At 33.2% G+C, this 11272-nt stretch overlaps 1 protein-coding gene across 1 annotated transcript in view; it reads left to right on the forward strand.

Moving 5' to 3' along the window:
• LOC149789684 (uncharacterized) overlaps positions 1-11272 on the forward strand; it is a 122885-nt gene that overhangs the window by 66065 nt on the left and 45548 nt on the right. The window contains exons 12-17 of the mRNA XM_089971700.1: positions 929-1163; positions 1834-1991; positions 6368-6475; positions 7045-7190; positions 7602-7748; positions 11043-11137. Of these exons, the coding sequence (XP_089827826.1) occupies positions 929-1163; positions 1834-1991; positions 6368-6475; positions 7045-7190; positions 7602-7748; positions 11043-11137 (889 nt within the window). The remainder of the gene's footprint in view (positions 1-928; positions 1164-1833; positions 1992-6367; positions 6476-7044; positions 7191-7601; positions 7749-11042; positions 11138-11272) is intronic.

Raw genomic sequence — 11272 nt, forward strand, 5'->3', positions numbered from 1 at the left:
ACAGACGTGTTTTAAAAGTCAGTACATGTCAAATTTAACGTGATTTTTATTTCCCCGTAGACTGCACAAATATTAACATATGGATTACGTTTGACACTCATTAAATTGTTAATAGAGACAATAAGCTACGAAATTACATTAAACGTAATTTGGAACAGATTCTTACACAATTCATTCATAAATTACCAAAACAATGTAAGTTGTAACAGATTCTTACACAATTCATTCATAAATTACCAAAACAATGTAAGTTGTAACAGATTCTTACACAATTCATTCATAAATTACCAAAACAATGTAAGTTGTAACAGATTCTTACACAATTCATTCATAAATTACCGAAACAATGTAAATTGTAACAGATTCTTACACAATTCATTCATAAATTACTAAAACAACGCGTGATGGACACGCACACAGTTTCTTTGAGAAATACGCTTTGTTTGAAAAATGGTGATATCTCTAAACCAGATATGCTCAATTTAATTAAGTGGAAGTTACATGTTCAAATTAGTCTCAACATGGACATAAAACTACGGTCGATTCCAATCGGTGGTAGCGTTTTATACAGAACTTATCTTTTTACCACTGACAATATTTTGAGAAACATGGGAGAGATCTTGTACTAGCTTGTGTTATTTAACCATATTTCGTATGAGACTGTGCTTTTTGACGATATCTCGTATGAGGCTTTGCTATTTGACGATATCTCGTATGAGACTGTGCTATATGACGATATCTCGTATGAGACTGTGCTATTTGACGATATCTCGTAGAGGCTGTTTTAGTTGAATAGATCTCATATGAAGTTTTGTTATCCGATAAAAACTTTTCAAAGAACCAATCATTTAATATGTAATTTTATAATTTTTACTTATATGAAAATGTCTTCAATTTAACTATATTTTTTCCCGAATTCAAATTTTAGAACGGGATGTTTATATATACGTGATGATGGTCACAATGTCTACCCTGAATGGCTTGAACTTCTCATCTCAGAACGCTGTTGCTTTCAACCTCTGTCGGGACTATTCCTATATCTCTTCAATTTCTGCGAGGCTATACTTTGCCCTCAATGATGTTCGCCAACAGCAAGTCTACAGACCGGCATGGCTAATGTCACTAAATTCTTACAACGCTTATATAGAATATGTGAATCCAAGGTAAAAAAAAAAATTAAAATCCTTATTCAGATTCTTCTCTCTCTCTCTCTCTCTCTCTCTCTCTCTCTCTCTCTCTCTCTCTCTCTCTCTCTCTCTCTATATATATATATATATATATATATATATATATATATATTATTGCTAGGGGAGTTTGACAACTATGAAGTATATGATGTATTTTGGCAAAAAGAAAATGCATTTTACATTCCACTAGCTGCATCATTTAATATCTGATTGTCGATTGGCAAATAATTAGAATCATACGATTAACAATGAGTTTGTGTTCCACGAAGCTTTGCGTTTAAGTCGTCGTGTACGATTATCAGTTTCTAATGGTACTAGCATCTTGGCAGTAACAACGTTATGTGCAAAGTTCAGACTTATGCCAGATATCGCTACAAGTGCAGGAGAGTTTTACACAGAATTTTGTCAGCAATATATTCATTCTAGTTTTGATATACTCCCTGGGTGTGTGAATTTTTTCCTATAAAAAATTAAATTCAATATTTGAAATTAATATGTTAAATGCGCCGTTAAATTAACGCGTTTCAAAGCAAGGTCGTTTAGGGATAAATTTGGCCTCACTTGAGCTGCGTGGCTTTTATTAAGTTTTGCTGTAGGAAAATCTAAATTAAGATATTCTTAATGTTGAATTTTCTATCTGTTACAGCGACTTTACTGTCAGGCTACGTTTATTTTTGACGTTCAAAAATGGCCGCAACCTTTCGTCAGATTTCGAGCAGTACATCCGATCAGAAATGCAAACGTTAATGACACGACTGGCAAACTCCAGTCGTATTCTGAGCACCGTACGAGTCCGAAGTACAGGTAGGTGCCTCAAAACGAGCTCAGGTGAGAAGTCTTAGGAACATTAACTTATAATAAATATTGCATAAATTTCAACTTCTCTGGGTATATTTCGTTTGAAGGATAACATTGGACTTATAGTCAGTGAAATATGCTGGTATGAGATTTCATAGGATAACATTTGACTCATAGTCAGTGAACTATGATAGTTTGAGGTTTCAAAGGATAACATTTGACTCATAGTGAAATAAGCAGGTTTGAGGTTTCAAAGAATAACACTTGACTCATAGTCAGCGAGATACGCTGGTTTGAGGTTTCAGATGATAATATTTGAATTATATTCAGTGAATTACGCTGGGTTTGAGATTTCAGATAATAATATTTGACTCATAGTCAATGAGTTGTACTTGGTTTGAAGTTTCACACTGCCTGTTCAACCCATTTGAAACATTCTCAGAATAAACAACTGAACATAAATTAGAAACGAAACGAATAAAATCTACAGGAATGACAAGCAATGGGGAGAAGCGAATTAAAATTTGAAGATAAAATAAAACGAAAGAGTTAACTTGTAGGTGCTTGACATTGATTTGATATGTCATTTGATTAACTTCGTATTTTAAGTTTAGACGAATAAATGACTTTTTAAACAAAGAATGAACTTCTTATTCAATTTCAGGCAGTTTTCAATTCAAACGGAGGTTGTTCCTTCAAAGCTAAAAGTAAAACTGTTTAACTTGTTCGACACACTTGACTCATTGCTTCATTTCCACCCGACCTTGACCCACGTTCCCTGTAACGTACCATAACGTTCTGGGGCCATCTAGGAAGGGAACGGTATATTAGACACTCGTATATGTCTTTAAAGACCCATAACAACAAACATGCCGGTATCATCAAACAGGTTAGATATAAATAATTTGTTCATAGCAAGAATGGAACAGGTGTCGTAACAGACATATCGTGTCGATTGTATGCACTCACGTGACCATCCACACAAATCTGCCCAACACACAAGGAAAAACGGACGGAACATGGTATTAAGGTCAAGAAGAATTAATCGCTAGAGAGGATGGCGTTTGTCAAGATGCACACACGCTTAGAATTTCTATTTAGCAATGTAAAGCATAATAATAATAATAATAATAATAGTAATACTACTACCACTACTACTACTACTACTACTACTAATAATAATGATAATAATAATAATGATGATGGTGATGATGATGATGATATAATAATAATAATAATGATGATATAGTAATAACAATAATAATAATAATAAAAATAATAATAATAATAATCATAATAATAATAATAATATTAATAATGATGATGATGATGATGAAGATGATGATATACTACTACTACTAATAATAATAATAATAACAATAATAATACTATTAATAATAATGATGATAATGATGATGACGATGATGATGATATAATAATAATAATAATAATAATAGTAATAATAATAATAATAATAAAATGACACATATAGGCCAAACAAACAGGATATATTTCATTGTTCATCCAGGTTTCGCATATGTAGTCAAAAAGGTCATACATGTATATATGTATGTATAGTCATGAAGATAACGTATGACTGTATAGTCAAACAAGTTATGTATGTATGTATGTATGTATGTATGTATGTATGTATGTATGTATGTATCTAAAGGAACCCGAAAGTTGTTTGTTCGCACAAAAGCCAAACAATTTTTGCTGCCACACTTATGATTTTAAACATGAAAGATGGTTTTAATGAAAGGATAGCACTACATACACTGAACGCTCAGCCATTCACGTACTGGCGCATCGTAGAAATTCTCTCTCTCTCTCTCTCTCTCTCTCTCTCTCTCTCTCTCTCTCTCTCTCTCACTTTGGTCAGTTGGACTGAACTTTCACCATCTTTCATAATGAGAGAGAGAGAGAGAGAGAGAGAGAGAGAGAGAGAGAGAGAGAAAGGTGTTGGAGATTCTCATATTTAATTAACAATAATTGATTTTTTGGAACATTATAATAGTTTAAGTTACCAAAATGCAGCAATAAAGCATTAAATACATTACAGCATGTGTGCCTTGTAAGCAGGAAATTTACTGTATATTTTCAACAGGCTATTACAATTTCGTATCGTTGATTATATAAATACTGTAGATAAATCACAAGGAACGTGTACACATACCGTTAAGACGAACCATATTTTTGTAGATTACTTTGCGTAAGCTCAGTTTCAAGGTTTTCATTCAGCCAAATTCTTTTTCGCTCTCACTCCAGATTTCTTAGTATTTTGTCCCTTATGCTTGAGAGGGGAGGGGAAAAGGAAAGCAGAAAGGTTTGCAATGAAACTGTATACCATATTAAATTCATTTATAAAACGGGGATTATTAATACTTTTCCTCATCTTTTTCACACGTCACTTATGACTAATCGATATAAATTCACCATTGATCGATAGGCCCAGAATTCACAGCACACTGTTTCAAGAATGTGTTATTGCGCCATGGGCGGATCACAATTTGATATAGCAGTAGTATTGTGATATCAAATTGCTTTATACCAATTAACACCAACACTTTGGAAGACTTGTTATTTTTAATGTATGCGGTCCATATAATAAGAACCAAAATAGAAGGTATTTGCATTTGGTGTTTCCTGGATACGTGTTTATTGCAATCTTTATATTATTTGTGTTTTTCCCCGGTGGTATTAATTATTAAGTACGTAAAACAGCTTATGAAGATAATATTTGGCCGCCGGTCACAAAGGAAGGAGTTATTTTGTGACATTGCGCCCTCGTGCACTCTGGGATAGTTAGCATCACTACATTTCCATAGCAACTCAAAAGGCTGTGCACGATACTCTTTTCATCATGGCTATATAAATAGGAAATATGTAGCTGTCTTTACTCCATGACTGTATACATGATAATTGTATGGTACTTCCTCCACCATGTTTGTATAAATAGGAAATGGATCATACTGTTTTCACCATGGCTATATAAATATGAAAGGGATGACACTCGTTCCACCAAGGATGTATACATAGGAAATACATGACACTAGTTCCACCATAGCTATATAAAAAAATAAATGGATCACACTATTTCCATCATGGTTGTATAAATAATAAATATACCATACTCGTTTGCACCATGGCTATGAAAATATGAAATGGATAGTACTGTTTCCATCATAGCCGTATACATAGGAAATAGATGATACTCCTTCCTCTATGGTTAAGTAGCAAGGAAACTACACACTTTCACAACGGCTGTATAAATTGGAATGGGTGATATTTTCTTCAACCTTGGCTATGTAGATAGGAATTGGATGATACGCTTTCCACCTCGACTGTATAAATATAAAATAAATGATACGTTTTCCACCGTGGTTGTATAAGTATGAAACGATCGATACAAGTTCAATCGCGGCTGTATAAATATGAAGTGAATAATATTACTTCCACCATGGCTATGCAAATCTGAAATGAATGATACTCTTTTCACCGCGGCTGTATAAATATGATACGAATGATACTCTTTTCACCGCGGCTATATAAATACGAAATGAATAATAATCTTACCACTATGTATGCATACATACGAAATGAATGATACACTTTCCACTATGGCTATATTACAAGGAAACTGGGCACGTCAACCATGATTACATAAATAGGAAACTGCACACGTCAACCATGGCTTTATAAATAGGAAATTGTGCACGTCAATCATGGCTATATAAATATGAAACTGCGCACGTCAACCATGGATATATAAATAGAAAACTGCGCACGTCAACCATGGCTATATAAATAGGAAACTGCATATGTCAACCATGGCTATAAAAATAGGAAACTGCGCACGTCAATCATGGCTATATAAATAGGAAACTGCGCACGTCAACCATGGCTATATAATTAGTAAACTGCGCACGTCAACCATAGCTATATAAATAGGAAACTGCGCACGTCAATCATGGCTATATAAACAGGAAACTGCGCACGTCAACCGTGGCTATATCAATAGGAAACTGCGCACGTCAACCGTGGCTATATATATATAGGAAACTGCGCACGTCAACCATGGCTATATAATTAGGAAACTGCGCACGTCAACCATAGCTATATAAATAGGAAACTGCGCACGTCAACCGTGGCTATATAAATGTAAAACTGGGCACGTCAACCATGGTTATATAAATTAGAAGCTGCGCACCTTTCAAGAAGAGCCTGTCAGTTATCAAGTAAATATTATTTTACTTGATTTAAATATTATGCCAGATAGTCACATCACATGTGAAATATACTTTTGACCAAGGTTGTTGTCAAACAAAAATTGCTTTTATTAATTGTTTAGAATTCCATTTCTTTTTCTCTGAAAATTTCAGTCGCTTGTCCTACCTTGGAACTAGATGAGACCATAAGCTCAACGTCTATTATTATTCCATTCACAAGAATCAACTTCACTGGCTACAGCTGGAACCGTTGTTATCCAGGTATGAACATTTATATCTTTAACTAATTTAATAGTTATAAGAGACTCTGCTTAAAATTCAGACTATCCATAACTTACACATTTATATAATTGTAACCCTGAGTTTATTTTCCTTCAAATTAAGAAATATATTGTGCTATGTTAGTTTTTGAATTTGCAGTGCAGAAATCATGTTTATTTTCATCTTCTTTAAGTTACTTTCCATGAACAATGGAACTCAGACTTTTATGGATTAAAAGTTCAACACAACAAAAGCTTGACTCAAAAACGCCGAATTGAAAGACGTTTGTTTGACTTGAATCGTCTAACTCACTCGGCTAGTTGCCATTATTCAGGTCTTCCTTTATTAACGTACCAATGAACTCACTTAAAACTAATTCTCGTCTGGTTTATGTCCCAAATTATGCATTGTTTATGTCCAAAGGAGTATGCGTTTTTTTCTTTCTTCCATTCTGAAAACGTAAACTTTTCGGTGGTACCCATGGTTAGGCATCAAAGATACATTCCGTTTTCCCCATATTAATGTTATCTAATCTAGCCAAGTGCCATTTTTTGTCTGCCTTTTTTCAGGTTCACTTGCTTTCGCTTCCGCACGATGTTTAGGTGATTACGACACGGGAGCCCGTTGGGGTAATGTTACATTTGCAAAGGACTGTCATCAAGCACCTAACCCTGAAAATTCCAACCAGTCCTTATCGCTTAGGAATCTTTCAAAGGTAATATATATATATATATATATATATATATATATATATATATATATATATATATATATATATAGCTAGATAGATAGATAGATGTGTGGGTGGGTGGGTGGGTGGGTGTTCTTACATTAATAAATAATTAAATGCAAACATCAATATTTAAGATAAATATATTGCATTCGACAAGAGATATGTATGTATATATATATATATATATATATATATATATATATATATATATATATATATATATATATATATATATATATATATATATATATATATATATATATGAGCATTCAATATCAACGATTAAGAAAATATTGTTTATATTTCTTTGATCTCACAGAACTTCTATTGTGATTCTAGAGCAAGTTTGGTCAACTTCTACATCTGTGCTTTATGTATACAACATATTTGTAGACTCCGGTAGATATCAACAACGTTTATCAAGTAATAAATGACACGTCCATTTTGACGAGTGTCCGTGATGCGTTAAAAGATGGTGACGTCATCTACACTGCACAAATCCTGGAAAATTTACAGCAGATCTCCTCCTTGCCATCAAAAGTAAGTTATTGTAAATTTCTATATCCCATACAATTTTATATGTCCGAACACGTATGCCTTCCTGTAAATTTCCATATCCCATACAAATTTTGTTTCAGTCTGAACACGTATGCCTTCCTGTAAATTTCCATATCTTATACAAATTTTGTATCAGTCTGAACACGTATGCCTTCCTGTAAATTTTCATATCTTATACAAATTTTGTTTCAGTCTGAACACGTATGCCTTCCTGTAAATTTTCATATCTTATACAAATTTTGTATCAGTCTGAACACGTATGCCTTCCTGTAAATTTCCATATCCGATACAATTTTGTATCAGTCTGAACACGTATGCCTTCCTGTAAATTTCCATATCCTATACAGTTTTGTTTTAGTCTGAACACGTATGCCTTCCTGTAAATTTCCATATCCTATACAATTTTTTATCAGTCTGAACACGTATGCCTTCCTGCACTTGTGCGTACGCGCATTATATGTCTTGCCACTAATCTTAAATAATACGTTAGTAATATTTTTACGAGACTGTTTGTCTCATAAAGTGTTAGTAGTGCTGTTTTCTATCACCATATATAAGAGAGAGAGAGAGAGAGAGAGAGAGAGAGAGAGAGAGAGAGAGAGAGAGAGAGAGGAAAAAGTTCAGGCTTTATTAAAAGAGGTGTTACTGATAACGGATTTTGATAAGGCAACATCTTGGGGGAAAGTGGCTTTGTGGGAGGTGCGGGATTCTGTAACGATACAAGCCTCTGAGAGATTCCGACGGAAGGATTCATTTTATTGAAATATTTAACATATAAAATTACATTCAAATATCAAATTCATAAACTTAAATTACGGATAATTGAAATGCATAAAAAAACTACGATATTCCATCACTTGCCAACATCATACATTGTATAATTTCTGTCTTTTAGAATATAATACAGATAATTAAATATCGAATAAATTCACGATAGCAAAAAATCTAAAGTTCAGTATTTCAGACTAATACCGTAATTATTTAATAAAAATATATTTTACTGAATTTAATGTAAAATGTCAGCACATTAAACTCTATTATTTAAAGAGTATTTTATTTCTGAATTAACTATTACTTAGTATGAAGATGGTAGCGGACGTCGTTTTGTACTATAATCAATGAAATAACTACAAGTAAATATAAGTTCTTCAAACAGTTAAACTTTCCAATACATTATATTGAAGAATAGTAAAGAAATATTTAAATACTCCTATGTTGCAACGTACCGATGTTAGATTAACATCTTATCACTAAAATTCTTATTTTATATAAAATAATTACACAGACGGTATCTTACCTGTATCAATACGAGCCTCTTTGAGATTCCGACGAAAAGGCTGATTCGTCAAACAAATCTCCTCGTTTTTATACAGAGCTTCTTAGGGCGCAGCCAAATATGGTCATACGTCTTGCTCTTGAATTACTCCAGAATCTCAAAGTAAGGCTTCATTGTTTCTTCCGGACTATCGTCTGGGTCTATGTACGTCCTTAGCCAGAAAATTATGCCACATCAGCTCATTTACTCACTCAGAGGGAATTTTCGGAATTTGTTAGTTCAGCTACCTACATAACATACCGAATTTAGTTATTTGCTGATTTACAATACAAGGGAATTGTATAGTGCAAGAAAGTTTGGCTGTTTGCTCATAAGGGCGCAATCTTTATTAAATAGTATATAATTGTAATGCCGAAATAAATTAATTTAATCTCAATATATTTTAATAAATTTTTTTTACTTTCAATATAATTATTTTTAAAAATTACTTTTAATACAATTTAGAGAAAAATTCAATCGTATTACTTGTACTAAAAAATATGTCCCAATAATATCGATGTATTTTAGAATGTATGTCAACCTTGTTTATAGTGGTATTAAAACTGGATCATCCTCCTGGCATATGTGCTTTAGGAACTGAGGTGAGATGGAATGATGTGATTGGGCTGGGTTGGGTTTTCAATGCAGGGACATTACGTGCCGTTTTGCCTTGTAGTTGTTCAATCAATTTTATTATTTAAATAGTTCCTCCGTTTATTAATCAGATCACCGTACAACTGAATTTGTTTGTAATGCACAGTATTGGATGGAGACAGAACTATTAGTGTATTTTTAAAAACACTAAATTGGTCTTCGTTTTTCTAGGTTTCTCTTCTCATTGTATGCGTTTCATGACATTGGAATGAAATGGTCGGTTAGTTCTGTTGTCCATGTTGTCCGCCATTCCATGACACATAAGGTAGAAGCGAGTAATGGAGGTAGGAATCGTAGTATATTGTTGGTTAGCATAACCGATCAGCTGCCTAAAGGTTCGGGTCGAATCCTACCATAAAATCAGCCTCGTTGGTTGATGTGATGGACCCTATAGCTTGATACGGTATTAAAACTAGCGTACGTGCGATTTATATCCACACTTTATTAGGTTGTATTGATTATTCGTTTGACTATGGTAGTGAGTGATGCTAGATATTTCTTAATGCTCGTAATTAGCAATTTTCTAGGAACAGATGTCTTAGTGAACAATGTTAAATAGACATATATGACAGTAAGAATTAGTTTCGTAAAATGGATCAACTCTATTTTCTACACTTAGGGAATTCTCTGCACATTTTAGGTGTACGTGTTATGTTATTTTATATATTAATAATTCTTTGTATTGAGTGTTGAGGTCGTCATCTGTGTTACGTGAATTGGCAAAATCCTGCAAAACTCGTAGGGTATGTGTTTGGAGAGCATAAGTTGTACAAACGTGAAACAAGAACAACCATGGAAGTGTGAAATTCGACTTTCGTGATTTCTGGTAATTAGGTGATTTGAGACAAATTAGTTTTAGTATTTGCGTGTCTATGTAGCTTCCAGTTGACACGATTATTTTGTATGAGACCCCTTGAGTCTAACAATATTTTATTCAAATATCTTCAACAGTACATTGCATACTTAATGTTGGTTTGGTGCTAAACAGCCAACCAAGCCGAACCCCAAGGTGTTTTAAAAGGACAAAGGTTTCCTGTTCTCCAACTCCTGTACACTATATATATATATATATATATATATATATATATATATATATATATATATATATATATATATATATATATATATATATATATAAGGAAAATATCAAATCCACTATAATTGTATCGCTATTTGAAGTTGAATTCAACTAAATCATAAGTGAAATAATGATTAGTCAATAGATGCTTGTATTATTTTATTGGTACGTCTGCAAAATCAAATTTTATAGAAGATGAGCTCACATTGTTCATTTATATTTTGCGCAGGCCCTGGACGATGTTATCAAAGTAGCCAACAACATGATGGAATTAAACCCGCGTATCATTCAGTCAGCGCAAAAACTATCCAGTGCAGCGAACAGGTGAGAAGTTTTATCAAATACTTAAATAACTAATTCATCTCACGTCAATTTGCTCTCATATATGAATGAATCATATTAACTCCAATTGTGCATTCTGGACGTTTCAGTGCTTTGAATATTGTTGCTAAACGCTGG

Source organism: Sinohyriopsis cumingii, chromosome 10, assembly GCF_028554795.1.
Source record: "Sinohyriopsis cumingii isolate HCF-2022 chromosome 10, ASM2855479v2, whole genome shotgun sequence".
NCBI classification, from domain to species: Eukaryota; Metazoa; Mollusca; class Bivalvia; order Unionida; family Unionidae; genus Sinohyriopsis; species Sinohyriopsis cumingii.